This window comes from Anoplopoma fimbria, chromosome 9, assembly GCF_027596085.1.
Source record: "Anoplopoma fimbria isolate UVic2021 breed Golden Eagle Sablefish chromosome 9, Afim_UVic_2022, whole genome shotgun sequence".
In the NCBI taxonomy this organism is placed as follows: Eukaryota; Metazoa; Chordata; class Actinopteri; order Perciformes; family Anoplopomatidae; genus Anoplopoma; species Anoplopoma fimbria.
Window position 1 is genome coordinate 3,347,992 of NC_072457.1, and position 22,862 is coordinate 3,370,853.

General features: G+C 42.6%; 1 protein-coding gene across 1 annotated transcript in view; it reads right to left on the bottom strand.

Annotated features, from left to right (window-relative positions):
* LOC129095255 (slit homolog 1 protein-like) overlaps positions 1-22,077 on the bottom strand; it is a 62,618-nt gene extending 40,541 nt beyond the window's left edge. The window contains exons 1-4 of the mRNA XM_054603628.1: positions 21,770-22,077; positions 9,004-9,075; positions 7,373-7,444; positions 7,151-7,222 (exon numbers count right to left, since the gene is read on the bottom strand). Of these exons, the coding sequence (XP_054459603.1) occupies positions 7,151-7,222; positions 7,373-7,444; positions 9,004-9,075; positions 21,770-22,077 (524 nt within the window). The remainder of the gene's footprint in view (positions 1-7,150; positions 7,223-7,372; positions 7,445-9,003; positions 9,076-21,769) is intronic.
* Positions 22,078-22,862: the final 785 nt, after the last annotated feature.

A 22,862-nucleotide genomic window follows, 5' to 3' on the forward strand; every position in this document is an offset into this window, starting at 1 on the left:
GTCAGCGTTGAGTCTCTGTGAGCACAAACAGAAACACACAAACTGTCTTGTGTGACCTTCATCCAAACGGGTCAGCAGACATTCAGAGCAACAACATAGTTAATATTTGATTTTTGGTCCCTTCCTCAACCTGACAACCACAGTACAAACAACTTAAATAAGTTATCATCTACACAACCCAAAGATACGGGAAAACAGACAGAGAGAGACAAAAGACAAAATAAATGGAAGTGAGAGAAACGAAAGTTAAAACCAGATGTGGAGCCCGAAAAAACAACGAATATCTGAAGCGATGCAGCTTCAGAATAAAGACAACTGTGGTCGACCGGAAAAACCACAGTGAGGGAATATGACCTTAAAAAGACCTGACAGTGACTCACACACACACACACACACACACACACTCACACTCACACTCACACACACACACACACACACAGAGATACTAATAAAGAGGGATTAACCAGGATGTCAAAATATGTCAGACTAAAGGAAGCGAATCGAACTTGATCCATAAGATCACACCCTAACAAACACACCCTCTTGATTGTAAAAGACATCCAATTATAAAAATGCCAAATGAAAGATGATTCAGAGACATTTGACTCCAACAAGTTATCAATCTGCCGGAGGATCTCATCATAGGAAACTAGAAAGCCTAAAGTGTCCATTGGTTCCAACCAAACATTTAATGATTAAGTATTGTGTATTATTAGAACAATGTAATACCCAGTGCATGTTTTTCTTTTACCAAAAGGGAAGCAGAACAGAGACACACTTAGATGAAAATGTGATCAATATAAACTCATTACAGACACAAGCATTGTTCAAACCCACTGAGGTTCTGTTTAAAATAATGAATGGAAATGGTGGTCCAAAAGGTTTAATAAAAAAATACCAAATACAAAAAAAACATGCACAAAACCACATTTAATTGGAACGTTGCAGCTATAAAAAACATGCTTCCTGAGTGTGAATTTAAGGATAAACATTCAAAAGTTTGAAAAACAGCAGATGCCATTAAAAAAAGAAAGAGAAAATCTTCTTGTGTATCTGCTGAAGCCCACAAATATTCATTTTTCCCTTCTGCTGCAGACAGAGAGCTCCCACAGACAAAACACAGCATGAAGAGACAAAACAACACACACACACGCACACACGCCATGCATGGACACGCAAACACACACCACACACACACACACACACATGCTAAACATTAGCCTCACACAACATCCAGGGGATTCAACACAACCGCGAGTACATTACACCTCAAACACGCTACGGGAACACACCGGTCACATGAATCCGACCCACGACCCCTGAAATTAAAATAAAGTTCATGACCTGATGGCACGAAGGAGGCTGTAACCATGGCAACAGGCCAAACTCAGCCAAGCTCGGGGAAGCAAATACTGTGAATGTCTTCTCTGCCTTTCTTTCTTCTTTTCTCTCTCACGCTACAGTTTCAGTCTTGCTTCTTTTGTGCTTATAGAGTGGAGGTTGCCCTCTGATTGGCATTTGTACGTCAGTGACACGGATACAAAGTGATGAAACGAAACACCAAAGGGCAGAACGTGACCGGGCAACGTCAATCCACTTGACGAGGACCGGTGCTTTAAGGCCGCCTGAGGAGCACCAAGTTTGCGCTGCTGCATTTTGATTTTTTTGGGCTGTTTCTTCGAGGAGATTGTGTTTTCTCATTCCCTGTGTCATGATTTCAATTTGCAAACAGCATCAGTCTGAGGTAGACAGCCGGGTTACTGTGAAGCAGAGCATCATGGGAGTTAAGAAGGGAAGTCCCTAACGGCTAATTTCCCTGATGTTTGAAAATGGAAGTTTTAAATGTGACATCCATCAATCCACAGGGCAACACGGCACTTACCGACAACCCCGACAGGCGGATAAGGGAAAGGTGATGGCGGAGGAGGAAAAAAACAAATATGAAGGAGGGAAAGGGGGGGGAAATGAATCAAACGGGTGAAAGAAAGAAAAATGAAACACCAGAGACAGAGATGTGAGAGCAGACCGTCCGTCTCTCACTAACGTTTGTCTCGGTGTCAAACTAAGATTATTGATTCGCTGTTTGAACAGTCGTGTGTGTTTTTCTTTTTCCCCTCTTCTCCGACTGTGTCAGCTTTACATTGGACAGACATGAAGGCACGACCCCCACACACACACACACACACACACTGAAGAATAACAGCTTGGCAGGTTTTCATAAAGGGAGTGATGGTGTCTGTCCTCGCCACGGATCCCGTTATCCAGCGTGACGTTGTTACCAAAAGCAGCGGGGAGCGTCCCGCGGTTTCCAGAAAATTCTGGGAAGAATCCTGCTGATGTGTGTTTGGTCGATGGCGGATTTGAGCCCTGTAGATAATGTAAATATAGAAATGCACACGCAGACTTTTCCCGCTGTCGGCTGGACGCTTAGTATCCAAGGCGCCTTGAGTGCGTTTTGTATGTTGAGTTTAAACATGGGAAGCACTATAAGAATAAAAAAAACATACTGTAATAATACCACAGTGGGATTTTTCTTTTTTTACCGTCATTTCAACTGATTTCAACCAACGAGTATCTAGTGAACGGTCTTCATGCATCAAGAGGGCTCTGCAGTATTCGTATGAGAAGATTAAAGGCGAAAAAACACTCGTCTGTGAATATAATAATGTTTTTTAGGGCTTTTATTGTGAAAGTTAGAACTGAAAGAGTGGATTGAGACCATAAACTCATGTTTACAATGTTTACTGAGGGAATAAATCAAGAGAGAAGTAGAGTCATTTTCTCATAGACTTCTATACAACCAGAGGAGTCGCCCCCTGATGGACAGTAGAGAGAATGCAGGTTTTAAGACACTTCCGCATCATTTCCAGTAAGTATCACGAGTTAAAAAGTTTAAAATGTTTTCTATGTGGGATTTAGAATATACGTTGACACCATTTTAAAGGCCCTCAAGAGGAATGAGAGCGAGAATAATATGCTATTATTTTATTTAAGAGTTATATAGATTTATTTTAACAATAGAGCTGCATGAGTAGTGGCCATTTTTATATTAAATTGACAAAATTAAACATTCAAATTAGTGCATGCGCTTCAAAATTCAGAGTACTTATTAAAAGTTTTACCTGGGGAGGATGCACACAAACACCAGAAAGAAAATGAACGCAGACACACACACACAGATGGTAAAGACAGACATCCAATAATCTCACAACACAGCGAGACAGCAGACGACTAATAATTAAAGAATGCAAGTGCAGACACACAACTGTCTCACACTGCACACACACACACCTATAAATAATCATGTCACCCATCACACAAAAAAACAAGAATCGCATGATTGCTGCATAGATGCAGATGGGTGTAATTAGCAGACGTGTAAATGCAAAGCTCACAGTCACACAAAGTCACACAAATGCAAATACAAGCAATTATCACACACACACACACACACACACACACACACACACACACACACACACACACGGACATATTACTCCCGGCTTGCTCTTCCTGTCTCTCAGTAAATTAGTGGTAAACCAGCGAGGTCACGTCCCGGTTAGCCTCTAAACAGCCGCAGCCCGGCAGCTGCCATCGCCACCTCAGTTAGCTTCGCGCCGATAATTAGCCGCGCTCAGATGCCAATCAACCGCGCTAATGAGGACAGCTCTGCCTTTCTGTTTTTAATGAGAGACGCTCTCCAAGTGTCTGAGGGGAAAGTTACCGAAAATCTGCTGAGGACGCACATTAGATAATGTGCTGCATGCCAGTACTAGTCGTCAAAAACTCCACATGACACCTTTAAGCGTCTCAAACAGGATCACTCTTGGATTTGGGTAGATTGATGAGGGCTTTGCATGGTCCAGCTTCAATTTTTCTGGATTCATTCTTTTTTGCTTCTTTCTCCTAAAGCCAAGAGTTGACAGGAAGTATCACTAGTTGTTTGTCCGCAGTAATAAATCCCATCATTCCACGCTCAAAAGCACACCTGCTAACCTCACAGTTCACCTCCAGGTCAAGGTGAGGGTGTGAGTGTGTGTGTGTGTGTGTGTGTGTGTGTGTGTGTGTGTGTGTGTGTGTGTGTGTGTGATATCCCGCTACACTCCCATAACTCTTGGGTTCCCCTGGGCTAAAGGGAGGTGCTGGGAGGGGGCACCCTGGCACACACACACACACACACACACACACACACACACACACACACACACACACACACACACACACACACACACACACACACACACACACACACACACACACACACACACACACACACACACACACACACACACACACACACACACACAGGCCGCCTCTGGGTATCATCAAAACACACAAAAGCTGTTTTTGGGCGTGGAGCAAAACGCTTCACACAACCACACAGAACAACAAAAGAGAGAGAGAGAGAGAGAGAGAGGTAGAGACAGAATATCACTTTTTACTATGTTGTGAGAAATAAAAGGATGGAAGAGAAGTTTTTCTTTGTAAAAATAAGTAATATACTCTGAGTTTATCCATGTTATTATTATTGTTAACAGGTTTGTTATCTCCCTATTATCTATATGTGTAAAACATAGGTATTCAATGATACGTACTTTACTCTTGGCAATAACGTAACCTGAACATTGCTGCCAATAATGCTTATCTGAAATGAAATAACAAAAAAAAAAAAAAAAGAGTGGAGTCGCCAGACAGAGGTTTAAAGAAAGGAGAGTGCATGTGGGAGAAAGGAGACAAGCTGACGGGAAATCCAGCCGGAGGAGAAAGCTGTGATCTTAAGGATCAATCTGATAAAAAAACATCAACAGGAAGCTCCCGAACGTCGGAGATGTTGATAAGACGATTATTTGACCGTTAGATGTGTGTGAGGACATACAATTTGGCTGAAAGTCTGCTCTTTAAAAAAATGAAATACATATATATTTACAAAAACACAAACCATCAGAAGACACACAAAATAAAGAATTTGAGGAAGGGGAATTGATGTGAGGAGAAGAATGACGAAGAGTACGGGCCGGTAAATTGAGAGAAAAAATGCACACAAACAAAAAGCAGCTTTCTGTGTGTGTGTGTGTGTGTGTGTGTGTGTGTGTGTGTGTGTGTGTGTGTGTGTGTGTGTGTGTGTGTGTGTGTGTGTGTGTGTGTGTGTGTGTGTGTGTGTGTGTGTGTGTGTGTGTGTCATCAGGCTGTATAGAGTCCATCAACACAGCAGGAGGAAAAGAAATCACTCCTGCTGGAGGAAGTGCTAATGGCTCTGCACTATGTGTGTGCCGCATTATATATGTGTGTGTGTGTGTGTGTGTGTGTGTGTGTGTGTGTGTGTGTGTGTGTGTGTGTGTGTGTGTGTGTGTGTGTGTGTGTGTGTGTGTGCGTGCTGATTGATCGGACATGCCAAGTCCATCTCGGCGTTCCCTGATGGGAGCCAGAGTGTGAAATTGCCAAAAAGGCAAACAGCAAATAATCAGGACAGACACACACACACAAACACTTTCTTTTACTATTGTCACTCTCTTTATCTCTCCACCTCATACACCCACACACACACACACATATTTACATATTTACACACGCACACACACTTATTCATCAACACCTTCCCTCTGTAATTAGCTGTATTTTTCATATCTGTTATCCACTTTGCTCCCTCGGCGCTCGGAGGAAAAGTGTCTCTTTGTATCGGCACATTTTCTGTGTCAAGTGCTAAATCCATCACACACACACACACACACACACACACACACACACACACACACACACACACACCGACACACAAACACACACAGGTACACAGGTACGAAAACAGATCACGGTCATAAATGGAGAAAAGTTAATTAAAGAGCTCTGTTGTGTTTTCTTTCTCTCTCTCTTTCTCTCTCTCTCTCTCTCTCTCTCCAGCAGTGTTTGTATGTGCGTATCCAGGCGTCTCCAGGCAGATACATTCCCCATCCTACACTACAAACACACATCTATAACAAAGACTTCAGAGCGGTGTGTGTGTGTGTGCGTGTGTGTGACACATTTAGCCGCATGGTTACCAACTGCGTCCAAGCCTTCAGTTATTAAACAAGAAAAAAAAGCAGCTCTTTGTGTGTGTGTTTGTGTGTTTGTGTGTGTTGTGTGTGTGTGTGTGTGTGTGTGTGTGTGTGTCTTTGTGTGTGTGTGTGTGTGTGTGTGTGTGTGTGTGTGTGTGTGTGTGTGTGTGTGTGCGTGTGTTCGGTTGTCAAATTAAAGCTCGACTGTTCCTACTGCCCCTGTGGGATTGTGGGAAGTGATTTGCCGTGCCTCTGCCGTCCGAAGGGAGACGATTTGTGGTTTTCTAGGTGAGAAAAATGGGTCAATTTTTGATCTAGGAAACTGGCGAGCAAGCAGCCCGAAGCAGAGGAGAAATGTCCCGTTCTATATATGTGATGCTTTATTACTTTAAATCAAACAAATATCAGTAATTCTAAATATCTATATATCAGCTAATGCATTATGTTATAAAGTCTGGGTATGTACAGTCGGTATACTGAAGGGTGTAGGATTAGTGTATTGCAGTATCAGTGAGTGCCAATTTGGAGTATTTAGGCTGAAAAAAACGTTGCTGGGTTTTGGTTGTAGGATCAATCAAATCACATTTACCCAGAAAGAAAATGTATTTGTCAAAAGGTACAAACAAAACACAAAAGTGGTAGAAAAGTACATGAAGAAAAAACAATGGAGACAATCCTTAAAAGGAACAATACAAAAGAAAAAAGGACACATAATCAACGTCGTCTCAGGGTGTCCATTATGTTCCCCTCCGGCACAACATAGAAACTCCCAAATCCAATTTTCTCTAAATTGGCTGCAGTTGTTGGCAGCACAAAAATGAAAAAAAAAAAACGTAGAACTCTCAGAGGTCCAAAATTAGCAGCCGAATGCCAATAAAAAAATCGACTCACTAAATAAATGAGGTCACCCGCCGTTGGCTCGTTGCTACAAACTCTCATCACTACGACACATTTATAACTGATTGACCACATTTTGTGTCGCATCGATTCTGCTCACTGGAATGCAACGTATGTCAATCAATAAGTAAAATAAAAAAATACTGTAAGAGGAAGGAGAGAGGGAGCAAGGGAAGGCAGCTCAGGGTTCAGATGGAGGGGAGTAAAGTATGCAGACTCACAGTCGAGACAGGCCTTCGTTCTTCTGAAACAGCAGCTCTGGGAGTTGGCTGAGGTGGTTCTTGTTGAGGCGACTGGATGAAGGAAAACATGTTGGGTTAGATAGTGTTACAGAGGAATATATGTGTGTGTGTGTGTGTGTGTGTGTGTGTGTGTGTGTGTGTGTGTGTGTGTGTGTGTGTGTGTGTGTGTGTGTGTGTGTGTGTGTGTGTGTGTGCTCTCACAGTCTCTCCAGCTCCTTCAGCTCATCAAAGGCTCCTCTCTCCACGTTACTGATCTGGTTCTCCATCAGATGGCTACAATAAAAAAAGAAAAAAGAAACAAAGAAAGAAATAAACACTAAACACACATGAAGCCTGAATGCAAAATGGAATATATCAATATCAGAGACTTATTCGTAAGAAAAAAAAAAACAACAACTTTGAATTATTGTTATTTTTGCCTTTACACCACTTCAAAAACATTATTCAAGCATATGCTGTTTATCTGGAGGATACATTTAAGCATCTTTTGCAAACAAACATGAGTGCATCCAGTAAATTATTCAAATTGTTTTTGGCAAGAGATTAAAAATGCATGCAAAATAAAAATGATATGACAACAATATTATTTGCTTTCTTGTTTGTTTGTTTATTTATTCATTTATCTATGTATGTATTTATTCATTTAACAGGGGCGGTGCACATCCGATAAGCTGTACCAGAGTTAGCCATAAGCTAATTTACAGACGTAGTCCCTGGGAAGGAAATAGAGAATAAAATATCTGTTTAGAAAATGAATACTGTAGCATAAAAACACAATAACAAGAGAGTATAGTGTAATAACTTCAGGGACAACATAACAACAAATTCAACATTTAGGCAGCACGACAAAAACCCACAAGATTTAACATCAAGACACGTCAAGTGTTTAGATTCATGAGTGACGGGAACACGGTTGGGTTGATTTTAGCCATTGATTTCATCTTGTATTTCAAATAAAAAAATATAAAGGTTGTTGCTCTAACTCAGTAGGTTGATGTTGGTCCTCTCATTATCTGAGCACCGTGAAATAAACTCTTTAAACCAAACAAACAGCAGAATGTAACATCTTTCTCCCTCTCACTAATCAAATTGAAAACTCAAAAGCCTCAACACACATCATTCCTCCCACAGTTGCTGCTGGGATCTCTACATTTGATAAAAACACTCCCCAGTCCTCCACATAATAGACCACCGGTGTTACACTCAATCCCGTCCTGACAGCAACGTGCCCCGGGGCTCCCAGCGGGCTGCTAATCTGTTCTGAGCAGCCCTCCGGAGGAGTCATTAGTTCCTGGCATGTCATCTTTTTTTAACACCTCGTGTCCATCACTGACGCTCGGGCCGTGAGGTAAACACGGGAAGACCCACCGACTGTCCCAGAGGGCGAAGTGTTTCCAGGTCAAAAGGTCACGGATAAACCCCCCCCTCCATCCCTGTTGTAAATCTGACCGACACTGACACCCGAAACAAGCACCTCTGGGTGGCTCGTGTGTCACTGAAGCATCATTCTGTTCCCTCTGGCTTTTTGGTGGCACCACAGCTGTGTTTCCCACATTCCTACCAGACACAGAACTAGCAAAGAAATGTGGGAAAGAATCTCTGCTGAATAAACACAAGCTGTTGCCACGCAAAACAAAGAGCCCGACGGCTGTGAGAGAAGTTTATAGGAACAACAGTAAAAAAACTGGCAAATATTGAATTTAACAAATGCTGCACTAATTTAAAGATGTCCTGGATAATTGCGTTATCTTAGAGTGTTTTTTTTTACAGATTCACTCAGTTGTAAATGGTCAATTTGATCTTAGATGTAGATGAATGTGGCTGTGACTTACAGGACTCTGAGGTGTTTGAGACCAGAGAAGTCGGCCTTGGTGATGACGGTCAGGTTGTTTCCGTTCAGGTCGCTGAAACACAAACAAACAAACAGGACAACAGCAGGTTAGAGAGCAGGAAGTGAAGTGAGGTCAGGGGTCGATATCAGTGCATTCAAATATTATTATTTTTGGTTACAGGTAAGCAACAACTTTTGGTTCTGCTGAGTGAAGCCGATGCTGAAGTGTCTTAAAACCTGCATTCTCTCTAGTGTCCACCAGGGGGCGACTCCTCTGGTTGTATAGAAGTCTATGAGAAAATGACTCTACTTCTCTCTTGATTTATTCCCTCAGTAAACATTGTAAACATGAGTTTATGGTCTCAATCTCTAGTTTCAAGTCTTCTTCAATACAGCATGATGTTCATTTAGTAAATGATGCTCCATTTAGAGTCAAACAGACCATAAAGCAGGGGATGCTTTAGGGCGGGAACGCTTGCTCACAGCGATGTTGTTGCTCTTGCTTTTGATCTCGCCTTCCGTGCGTTCACATTGACAAAGACTGATTTGAAGAAGCAAAAAAAGACATATGGACGTCCCCTAAATGGTTAAAAGCTAATAATAGCTAGAACAGTTTGTTCAGCTCATAAAATGACATCACTTTACTGAAATGCAGCTTTTGAAACCAGGAAAAGACAACACTAATGCCATAATACCACATCCAAAATCTGAGACAATATCTAGTCTAACATAACGATCAATATAATATCTATAAAATATCCGATGTGTATCCTCCTCAAGCACTGTTTGTTCCGAAATGTCAGAATATGAAGCTTTTATTATAACTTCTGCCCTGATGAGTGTTTCAAACTGCAGACTATCATTTTTATCGCGGAAGAAAAGGAAACGAAAAATACAACCAGAGCTTTCATCACTCATCAACTTTCTACTCCAAAAAAGTATCTTTCCTCAAGGACACTTTCTATTAAAGTACTGTAGAAATGTCCTTGTACTGTCCAGCCCATTGTTTCTGCTCTTTGGAGCTGTTTTCACTCAGTTTGCAGAGAAGAAAAGTTTTTACAGTGGGAGTTCACCTTGAGGACAATCTGCTTTTTTGTTTTGTTTCACTGTAAATCAGCCAACGTCAGCATAAAGCTGCAACGAAACCTGTTTCCTCTTTGTTCAGACGTAGACTGTGAGAACAGCTACTGTTGTCTGTATATAAATGAAGTACTGTTTCTCTCAAGGTGGAGGATACAGACGGTTTCCAGGCATTTTGTAAACACACTTTAGGTAGAAAGTGTTGTCAGGGTGTGTTATGTGATACTGTAATTAGGCAGGCACTAGTTTTCAACACTGGCTGCTCCTACCGGGAGGAGTTTAACCCTCTGACCTCATTGTCTACTTTGATTGACAGCTTTGGAGAAAGAGAGAGGATGATGTCACTCTTCCCACGAGGCTTTGTGGATGGAGAGGTAAACTGAACCCTGTGTGCGTACCTGTGTGTGTGTGTGTGTGTGTGTGTGTGTGTGTGTGTGTGTGTGTGTGTGTGTGTGTGTGTGTGTGTGTGTGTGTGTGTGTGTGTGTGTGTGTGTGTGTGTTTGTATATTTGTGTGTGTGTAGAGTGTCATGTTCCTGCACTACTGTAAAGGGTGGAGCAGAGTGTGACCTTGTCCTGTCCCTTTTAAAGAGAAAGACGGATAGAGAGAGAGAGAGAGAGAGAGAGAGAGAGAGAGAGAGAGAGAGAGAGAGAGAGATTGAGAGAGAATGTTGTGGTTTGGGTGTGTGTGAGAATCAGATCTATACTACACTCATGGAAATGCAAAGAAAACACCTGCCAAAAATAAATAAAAAAACATGTTTATAATAAGAAATGAGCTCTGCTTTGCACACAAAAAAATAAATAAATAAAAAATAAAGATTTTTTTTGCAAATGTAAGTAGTGAGGGACAAAAGTTTACGACCAAAAATGTAAAATTTTAGCTGAAGATAAACTGAGACTGAGGCCGATGGTCTCAATCTCTAGTTTCAAGTCTTCTTCAATAGAGCATGACATCATTTAGTAAATGATGGTCCATTTAGAGTCAAATAGAAGCTACCTTTTGATTAACAGGTCGGTACCAGAGTCGTATACGGCGAAAACATTACTCCAAATATGGGCAATTCTGTTAAATGATGCAAAAAAATCAATATGGTGACTACCAGGAATGCTGAACTCAAGGCTTCTAAACTGCAGTTTGGATGACGCCTCCCTGACTCTCTGCAAACGTTCTGTTTATGCCGTTTCCGACACATTGGATTTAGTCCAACAAACAAACTAATGAAGTGTACACTGACTATACAGCCCCAATGTTAGTGGCACCATAGGACAATGTAAAAGTGAAACTATCAAACAACTTTCTAATGGCTAATCTATGACTTGTCTATCAGGGTACAGATCGCTATCGCTAATGTCCAGGTCTTGTTTTTAGTAAAAAGGTTTCTTCAGTCAGTGTTTTTCTTGCACCACTACTTAGCCATAGTAACACAAAAGGGAATATTATGCTAAAAGAACTGTAACTTTTGAAAATCCACACTTGATTTAACTAACTCAGACTGCGAGTTAGAAGTGTGAGTCTAACAGGCAAATATTTTCCCTGAAGTTTTTGGATTTCCAAGAGCCCGAGAGCGACAGGTTCCTCTGCTTTCTATTCAACGCTTTTCCACCGCTGTTGTATTTCCAATCAGTCAATGTAATTGTGCAATCGAGAAGTGCTAAAATCTCAGTATGTGAATGAATGAAGGATACACACAGGATAATGACAGCAAAGATGTCCGTAAAAGTGATTATGTCAAGTATATGAGCACTATAATTAGAATACTAAAAACAACAGCCCGTAATGAAAACAATCACAATATCGTTTTGTTTAACAGGCGACAGGATTGGGGATCAGAGTAGCATAAGAACGGGAAGTCGGAGATCCATAAATAATGAGTTCTCCTCTCTTCTGGATTGTGAACTTGATGCCGTCACAACTTCTGCTTCCTGTCAATGGATTGGCGATGGTTGATGGGAAAGGTATACGGACTGTATTTGAATAGCGCTTTTCTAGTCCTACAACCACTCAAAGTCATCATTCACCCATTGACACCCATTCATACAATGATGTCAGGAGCTACCATGAAAGGTGCCACCTGCCCATCAGGACTCTAACTAATCGTTCATACTAACTCATACACCGATTGCAGGTAATTGAGCGTGGTGTATTTCTTAAAATTGTTAAATCTGGTTGTTTTTTTATTGCTTTGGCTGTAGCAGCTCTTTTTTTTTTTTATTTTTATTTTTTAAGTACAACCACACTCTCCATTTAGTAATTGACTTGTTCTTTGAAGTGTCACACAAGCTGGTACGGAAGATTGCAGCACCGGAGTCAAGGCTATGAGATGTTGGAATAGGGATGGGTATCGATAGGATTTTATGGATACTTGTACTATTATCAATACTGCTTATCGGCTCGGTTCCTTATCGATACTCAGGTTTTTCCTGATTTGGAACCGATTCTTCCATAGAACCGAGTTTTGGGGAATGGAATATGTTTGAGGGTGAAATAATCTCATCCTACTGGGGGAAAGAAATACGATTTTTGAAGGTTTTGCAGTCTGAGGATGGAGGAGGAGGTAGTTCTGAGAGACCCGGGGGGGGTAATCAGAGGCAGGGGATTGGCTAAGGACGGAGGGAGGGAAGGATGGATGGAGACGGGTCGTGGCGGGGGGTCCAGAATCGCTCCCTGTGATGTGTGTGAAATCACCCTGACAGTTCGACCGCACAAGCAAAACAAGCATGAGGAGGGAGCGAGATGTACAGCGAAGCCGAAGCCGATCAGAGAAACACAGAGTCTAAAACATGTATCTATCAGCCGCTGATTGCAAAAGATTTGTCTTTGGGGTGTGAGGAGCAGGAAAGAGACACGAGGGACTAGATGGACACAATCACAGCCCTGATGAGGCGTGGTTAATGGAGTTTTGTGCAGCATGGCGGGGTCAGGGGTCAGCTGAGCGACAGACTCCCCTCGAGTGGCGACTCGGCCAAACAATAGCTCATTAAAGCAGAACGCGTCTCACACACACACACACACAATCACAGCCTCTTTGGGCAGCGAGGCAGTTGATCCGCTCAGCTCTGCTAGCCACTGTTGGATCTGACATGGAGGGAGAGCGGGAGGGAGGGGTGGGGGTGGGGGGGGGGACGGGTAAAGACGATGAGATACTCGGTGTGGGTAGAGAGAAAATATAAAGATAGAAGACATACAGTGAGTCAGTGAGTACAGGAAGTTAAGCCGAGTATCAAATCTCAATACTTTTTTTAACACCAACGACAATTTGTCAATAGAATCAAGAATCAAAAACTGTGTTGTATCAGAAGATGGAAGTCTTCTTTACATATATTTTCTGATCTTTATTTAACTTTGTTGCATTGATACATTTTGTATATTTTTCTAAATGTAAAAAAAAGGGGGATTTGTCGATAAACATAGCGCAGTTAAACTCAAAACTGAGGTACTGCTTTAGTATCAGGACCAGAGTATTTAGGAAGTGGACATAGTCACAGTGATGTCACCAATCGGTTTGTGGACTGCCTTTTTGAAGCCTTGAGTTTGGCATTTTGGCCGCAGCCATCTTGTTTTTTTTGTACAACCACAATGTGACACGAGAGGGAGGAGCTAAGAACAAACGAACGCTGAATAAGACATTTTTAAGCGACTAAAATGTAACAATTTACTTTTATGAAGTAAAAATACACTTTGACCTGTCAATCACAAGCTAGCCCCGCCCCTAAAGCATACCCTGCCTTATGGTCTGTTTGACTCTAAATGGAGCATCATTTACTAAATGAACATCATGCTGTATTGAAGAAGACTTGAAACTAGAGATTGAGACCATAAACTCATGTTTACAATGTTTACTGAGGGAATAAATCAAGAGAGAAGTAGAGTCATTTTCTCATAGACTTCTATACAACCAGAGGAGTCGCCCCCTGATGGCCAGTAGAGAGAATGCAAGTTTAAGACACTTCCTGATTAGCTTCACTTTTCACACCCAAAGGTTGCTGCCTGGGACTGATCCTGATCACGTCGTCAGGGTGGGGCGTCTCGAGTAGTGAAAAAAAAAACATTAAAATGTATTTAAAGTCAAACAAACACATTTTCCAACAACCCTTTTTTCTTAATACCCATTCAGAGCAATTCTGTTCAAACCCGGGGTTGGCTTCTGTCCTTTCTTTGGTCACATTAGAACAGAACAACAAGTTCACGTTGTTACTGAGCTTGATGCTTCTCAGGACCTTTTCCAAACAGCCCTTGCTGGTGTTTCATTTTGAACAACCACTTGATGATGAACAATGTCCCTCTCAGACAGCAAAGAATGACAGCAAAACATTTCCTGACCGGGGGAAAGAAAACTACTGAAATCTGCTGCGTGAAATATCACCGGGCCGAGCCAGGACTGCACTGCAGATGTGAAAGCAAGCTTAGTTTTCACCGTCACCTCCTTTTTCCTGTCTCCTCTGCCCCCCCGCCCCCTCCCCCCCATATAACACCTCCTTCATATCATCATCCTCCCTTCTTTTCCTTCTCCTCCCTCCTCCTGTTCACTCCCTTCATCACATCTTTCTCCCCAGATGCAGCACGGTGGATGTGACTAATATTAGCGACCACACACACACACACACACACACACACACACACACACACACACACACACACACACACACACACACACACACACACACACACACACACACACACACACACACACACACACACTTAATGACACTTCATTAGCGGCATCTTTCCCACTGAGGGGCTGCGGGGGAAATGGTAAGATGATTCTAAGAGACGGACAGAGAAAGAGAAGCTGAGGTGGCAGGCATTGCTAATGAAACCAGGTGTGTGTGTGTGTGTGTGTGTGTGTGTGTGTGTGTGTGTGTGTGTGTGTGTGTGTGTGTGTGTGTGTGTGTGTGTGTGTGTGTGTGTGTGTGTGTGTGTGTGAAAGAGAGTGAGAGAGACAGGAGTCTGGGAGACAACAATTGGGAAGTGATAATGAAACTGAAGAAAAAACAACCAGCTACTGACAGAAAATCATTCGGCTAATTTACAACTGTTGTTTTTAAGATACCGCAGTTATCTCAACACATGGAAGTGACATGACATTTGGTTTGTGTTGCTCAAAGTACTGAAAAGAACTACATTTATGTCTTTTCCAGAGACAATGTCCAGGTTCTTCAGGATAAACCACAGACCTCGCTGTGGACAGCTTCCAAGTTTCCAGAGAAAACGGTTCACAGTGAGGTCCGTCGACAGTTTCAGGAAGTCGTGTCAACGTTAAAGTGCTTTGGGCATAGAAAAAATACTAGGTGAGAAGTTTTCCACTTGTACAGCGCTGTCATCACAAGTAAGGAAGGCCCAAAATCCCACCCAGCATTTAAAGTTCTTGCCAGTCATTCTGAATTAAATGAAGATTTAAGGAGCTCAGAGCTGCACTCCTGCATCTTCAGTTCTTTATATAGAAAGATACAAGATGATAAAGGACTTTGGAGTTAAACTTGATAAGAGAAAGATGCACATATAAGTACACATTCTAATTGAATATGTGCTCAGAAGAATTGTTCATTAGTGCGTAAAGATTTCTTCTTCCTGAATTTGCGTCTCGTTTCGTAGTCGTCGTGACGTCACACATTGGTTTGTGGACTGCCGTTTTGGCCGTCGCCATCTTGGATGATGGCCGTCGCCATCTTGGCTTTTTGCAACCAGTGAACAAATATTTGGACTGTTGAGGAGTGACAAAGACGCTGTATACGGCTTAATGGTCTATTGAACTTTAAATGGAGCATCATTTACTAAATGAACATCATGCTGTATTGAAGAAGACTTGAAACTAGAGATTGAGACCATAAACTCATGTTTACAATGTTTACTGAGGGAATAAATCAAGAGAGAAGTAGAGTCATTTTCTCATAGACTTCTATACAACCAGAGGAGTCGCCCCCTGATGGACATTAGAGAGAATGCAAGTTAAAAACACTTCACTGACTCTGCCGCTACCAGAGACGTAAACGGCGTCCCTACGTCACTCCTCCGCATTGCAAATATGGTAATTTTTACAGGTCGACAGCCGTATTCCAAGACGGCGACGGTGAAATCGCCAAAGTCAAGCTTTCATAACGGCAGCCTACAAACCAATGGGTGACTAGGTTGACTAGGTATTGTTACTATGCTGCTCACCAGGAATGGGCATTGCACTACTTGGAATAAAAACAATGCACTTTTTAGATACATCAATATAACAACACAAAACTCTGGGTGGTAATATTTATAAACCCCAGAGGTAGCAGTAACTAACAGATTTGTTTTACTAATTTGAAGGTGCCATTGCTAATTATTATCAACAGCCTAGAATTTCTGACCAAATATATAATACATTCAATACATTAACCTTTTTTGTTTTTTTTACCAAACTGTCCTTGTTGCAAGAGCCCCAACAAAACAGTCTCAATATGTCTGCTCTTGTAAAAAACTCCAATAACCCTCTATTGTAAGGTCAGATCACTCAGGATTGCTAAGCATTGGAGTAATAAACCTTAAAGTCCAGTCTTTTCTCACTCATGAACTCGTCTTCACAGATATCCTCTTTCTCACACACTCTCCTCAGCTCAAATAACCATGCTCATCGGGGCCCAAAGGGGCATCCATTTTTTCCGCGTTGCCATGACAATCCAACAAGGAGGGGGGGGGTGTTTAGTTTGACTGGTGCAGTCACCTTGATAAATTACCCTCTTATTGCTGCCCGTCTCCCAGGGAATACTGTACACACACTCTGTCTCTCACATTCTCACACACACACACACACACACACACACACACACACACACACACACACACACACACACACACACACACACACACACACACACACACACACACACACACACACACACAGTCCAGTAACTCTCTCTCCCCCAGTGGCTAGCTGTCCAGCTGACACCCACACTCAGATCACTTTACATGCTAATTGGGCGACAAGCCCTTTAACAAATAGCTATTTAATGAGTTCCCTGCAGGGCAGAGGCTGTCTGAGTCTACAGGACGGTGGGCTGCCGGAGCTCCGCGAGGACGGAAACAATTCAGAGGTCACACTGGCTGTGTTGACATGAACGGAGTAACCCGGTCATTTGGTTCTTCTCTGGTGTAGGTCTGGTTCTCTTTAAAAGGGTCACATATAATAAATATGAAGGTTTTGAGAAAAATGTCTCCCAAAAAATGTCTGTTCCCATCTAAACATGATGGAGTTAAATGGAATTTTAAATATTGGTGGTGGAAGCATTGGAAAACGTTTCATAAGTAATGTATCTGTTGCTTTGGATAGTTCACACAGCGCAATGTTTGAGTTTACATTTGGAGTGTTTTTTCTGTCAAACACACGGCCGTTTTGAAGACCGCTGAGCAGCGTGGGCCGTAGATTATCCAGACGACCGGAGACATCGTTTCAGTAAAGACACGCAGCTGTTCAGTGTTTAAAAAGGGGTTTTTTATGTTTGGCAAAATCGAAAATGTACAAATCCGGAGGCGGATATCAAAAAAATCTTGATTACTAAAACCCAAAATACATGAATATCTAGACCCCCATGCCTCCAGAAAGAGCGCCAGGCTCTGAAGAACGGTGGATTTACAACTTCCTGGTCTGTCATGTGATGCCATTGGACCCAAATGGACTTTTCCCATAGACTTACATTGGGTTAGAGAGACCTGAAAATGAGTGACATGGGCGTCTGAGCAGATACAGATGACAAACTAGGCGAGACGAGATAATATAAATCTGGTATGAATGACTTTCCATTCGGGACTCAAAAAAACGTTTTTGTTTTTTTTGGCATAAAATGATAAACTGCCTTGCAACACGATGCCAGATCCCACACCTGTTGTATCGGATATGGATTGTGGCATAAAATGTCAAACGTTATGGTTTAGTTTGAACTTTCACGTCATAAATGACATCTTTTTAGCTCTACTGAATGAAACCAAACCAACATTTGTGCCAATAAAAATTAAACGTTTGTAGATGCTCAAGTATATTTTTACTGAGTCTGTTCAGAAAGAAAAAGGATTAGCAATCTCAGGGTTGTAGAAAAAAAAGAAAAGAAAAAGGATGAAGCGGGTCTGCAGGCTCAGAGTTCTTTCCGGGCCATTTCTCTTTGACCAGGGGGCCCCGAGGCCTCGTCTCCGATCATAAAGCTATCAGCCTCAGAGGGGAAAACATCCTCCACGCTACAGTAAACCAGAGAGGAGGACGGATAATGTATCTCTACCGGCAACCCCTGACAATCATCAATTATTCACACACACACAGAGGCACTCTAGAACCTGAAATGAACACACACACACACACACACACACAATGTACAAACACATACATGTTCAGCCCCATACAGTACATACACTTTGTTTTTTTAAATAAATGATTAGAGTTTCTAAATGGAAATCTCCAAAACCAGATTTTAAGATATTGGTTACATGACTTGCATCTCTGGGCTCATTTCTTTGGGTGCATAATTGTCCAAAAGGGTTGAAATATTTCAGTCAGCTACAGTAGAGGTTTTTACAGCAGTGGCAGTTAATCACAATTAAACAGCGAGGGTTTATATTTCTAGAGACGCCGATGTGCTCCAACATTCAGCCGGCACAAAATGAGAAAATGACTGCAGAACAGGCAGAGAGACACCAATCGAGACACCAACAGTATCAGCAGCGGACCAGAATGCAGTGCAGCTATTTGGACCGTGGAGGAGTGACAAAGTGACGCCGTATACCATCTGCAATAAAGCATACTCTGCTTTATGGTCTGTTTGACTCTAAATGGAGCATCATTTACTAAATGAACATCATGCTGTATTGAAGAAGACTTGAAACTAGAGATTGAGACCATAAACTCATGTTTACAATGTTTACTGAGGGAATAAATCAAGAGAGAAGTAGAGTCATTTTCTCATAGACTTCTATACAACCAGAGGAGTCGCCCCCTGACTTTTAATTACAACCACGTGCCATTCCTCAAAGTGGCATGAAAATTGGATCGGCAATGTCTTAGAGGACAGTATATAGGAGATAGCTAGCTTAATATTTAGAGTCCCAGTGAAAAGGAAGTTAGATTATATTTAGCTTCTGTACTGTGAGTATGAAACGGAATATTTGGATGATGTACAGTCACAAGAGGGATTTAAATCAAATCCTTTGCATTTGATTGGACTGTTAGAAAGTGGGCGGGCTTATGTGATCTAAAATACCGTATTTTCCGCACTATAGGGCGCACTGGATTATAAGGCGCACTGTCAATGAATGGTCTATTTTCGATCTTTTTTCATATATAAAGCGCACCGGACTATAAGGCGCATTAAGCGAAACAAAACAGTCAGTCAGTCAAACTTTATTAAACGTGTTCACAATAACTCTCAACATTGTTCAAACGTTAATGAGCGTATTCACAATAACTATCAAAGGTGAGGGGAACCTCGTCCATGTTGGTGATGTGCTCTGGCCGGATCTTCTTTTCAGTGATCTTGTTTTTGCAGTATGCGCGGAAAGTGGTAATCTTTTGGCAGTTGCTGCGAGACGGTAGTTCGTGTGCGGATGGAGAGATTACGTCTTCTCATAAAACGAAAGCACCAAGAAGGAACGCCTCGAAAGTCATTGATATTCATGTCCCGTGCTAACGCTGTTGCCTTCAGTCGAATAGAGACTGTAGAGACACTTCTACCTGCTGCTCTCTGTTCAATAACCCACTGTTCAATTTTGTCCTCTAACTGTGGCCATCTCGCTTTGTTCCCTCGGAAACTCTGTGTGGTCTTCTTTACTTGGCGCTGGTCATCTTCTTGCTTCCTCCACTTCCGTACCATTGATTCATTAATGTTGAATTCTCTCGCAGCTGCTCTATTCCCATGTTCTACTGCGTGACTGACAGCCTTGAGTTTGAAGTCCGCGTCGTAAGCGTGTCTCTTGACAGGAGCCATGTTGGGGTCCTTATACACACACACTGTAATATGATGGTGAAGCACAGTGTGTATTACTCCGCGACGCTCCTGACTACGGTGGCCGTAATGCTGCATGCGGTGCGGCTTTGTAGTTTACCAAAGTCGTACTAAAACATGTTGACAGAGCGCCGTGTACCACACAAATTCGCTTCGAGGTCAGTAAGCACAACCAGAATTAATCCATATATAAGGCGCTCCGGATTATAAGGCGCACTGTCGTTTTTTGAGAAAATTAAAGGCCTTTAAGTGCGCCTTATAGTGCGGAAAATACGGTAGTTAAAAAAGCAACTTTTACGACTTTAATAAGGTTGATAACACAAGATTTGGAGCGTTCTGATTGCCTCTCAAAGGTTCTCAACATAGCTACGATCCCACGGCCCAGGCTAACAGCGCTAACAGTACAAAATGTTTTATTACTCCACTATATCTTTACATAGACAATAACTGTTTGCTGCATTATTAACGCTCTTAGTGTCCTATGTTGCTCCTTTTAGTGATGCCATCAGACAACGTTTTAAATGATGGAACACATTGTTAAGACAAATCAAACCATCCGAGCTGTCAGCGGTGGCCTGTTTTCATCCTTTTAGAGATTTTACAGTCTCAAACATATGTTCACATGTACAAATGTTATGTTGTTTAGTGAGGTAAGTCAGCACTTTTACAGTTTTACTTTGAAAATAGATTTGTCTTACAGGAGGAGAAGCAGCTTAAAAAGGTGCTTCCCCCTCTAAGTCGGTTAGTCGAGCGAATCTGTCGTTTTGGTCTCAGTCAACTAAGACTTCTATAGTCGGTTAGTAGTTTTTATGCCTTTTTTCATGCTGAATGACATATTCCAAAGAAACTTGAACACATCTGTGGGGAAGACAAGATTTAAAGTGGTGCTTTTGTGTGAATCTTTGTGGAGAAACTCTTTTTATAGATCTGTTAATTAAAATCGACTTAGTCGCCTAAGATTTTCTTTGGTAGAGGAAAGCCCAAGAGATTATATGACATTTTATTGAATGTTGTGCAGTTATAGTGCATTAGCTGAACAAGATACAGAGAGATGAGTGGAATAAGAAAAGAGCAAGAGGGAGAGAACATGACGATATGCTTGGAATTTTTCTCTAATAGGCGTTGAGGAATTTGTACGCTGAATGATATATACGCGAATCATGAAAAAGATGGCGATTCAGAGAAAATTACAGAAAGATTAACCTTGTGCTTGCAACAGGGAACAATTGCAAGAAAAGAGCAATGATGCCGCAGACCAGCACTCTGAATCCTGGGAGTCAAGTGGAGAGTCAAAGTGTGTGTGTGTGTGTGTGTGTGTGTGTGTGTGTGTGTGTGTGTGTGTGTGTGTGTGTGTGTGTGTGTGTGTGTGTGTGTGTGTGTGTGTGTGTGTGTGTGTGATATGAAGTTAAACAGACTACCGGTAAAGAGAGCTGGAAGAAGCATGAAGAGAAGATGCACTGCAACCAACCAGGAATAGCAGATTAAGTGTGAAAACCTGAACACGAATACACACACGTTTAGCACAATCCATCAAATATGTGTGCCCGTTTTTATATACGTGTGAGGACCTTCACACACTGAAACTAAAACCTAAAATTGTTGCTTTTAGTGAGGAGCAGCAGTATGCCGTCACTTTGAAGGATTCCCCTCTTGAATCCATCCCTGATCGTTTGGTCCTAGTATAGAATAATATGAACACACACACGTGGTCAGTGTGTGTACGAGTACTCACAGCCTCTCAGTCCCTCTGGGGATGTTTCTGGGTATGGAGTGGATCCCCAGGCCGTGGCAGTCCACGGTGTTCCCCAGGCAGCTGCAGGGAGCCGGGCACGCCTCCACGCCCCCCCGTCCTGCCACCAGCACCAGGACGCCCCACGCCAGCATCGTCCGCAGCCCAGACTGATGAGCCCTGCCTGGGGCCGCCGAAGCCGCCACTGCACTGGTCCTGCAGCCTCCTGACCCAGCAGGCATCCTGCTCTCCTGCGGCACTCCGCCACACTGCAGAAACCAGCCGACGGATCCTCTCCCCTCCTTCACCATCCTTCTCTCCCTGACCGCCAACACACCACCACCACCACCACCAACACCAGGACAACCCCTCCAAAAGTGGAAGAAAAAAAGGCTTAAAGTCCAATGAGTAGATTGCGTGAAAGAGGCTGAGACAGACAGCCAGGTGAAGTTCAGCTGCAACTTGATGCAAAGCCGGCCAATCGGAGATAAAGACAAGAAGGGGAGAAATAAGACAAGTATATCCTCTTCCTCTTCTTCTTCTTCTTGTCCCTTCAGAGCTTCTCTTCTTCTACTCTCCTGTGTGTTCTCTGCTCTCTCTCTCTCCCTCCCTCCTCTCTCTCTCTCGTGCAGCCGTACAGTGTGTTTGCCTCTCCCCTCCACTTTTCATTGAGTCATTGTGCACTGAACAGTGAGCCACTAGAGAAAAAAAAAAAAAAAAAAAAGAAAAGAAAGGGGGGACTCCCTCACTCCCTCTACTCACACACACACACACACACACACACACACACACACACACACACACACACACACACACACACACACACACACACACACACACACACACACACACACACACACACACACACACACACAGAGCAATCATCCATCAAAAGCTTTTACAAATAACAGCACCGAGACTCCTCCCACCACCCGCCACCCCCCCCCCCCCAGTCACACACACACACACACACACACACACACACACACACACACACACACACACACACACACACACACACACACACACACACACACACACACACACACACAGCAGCACCCGGACACACACACACAGCACCCGGAGTGAACTCACA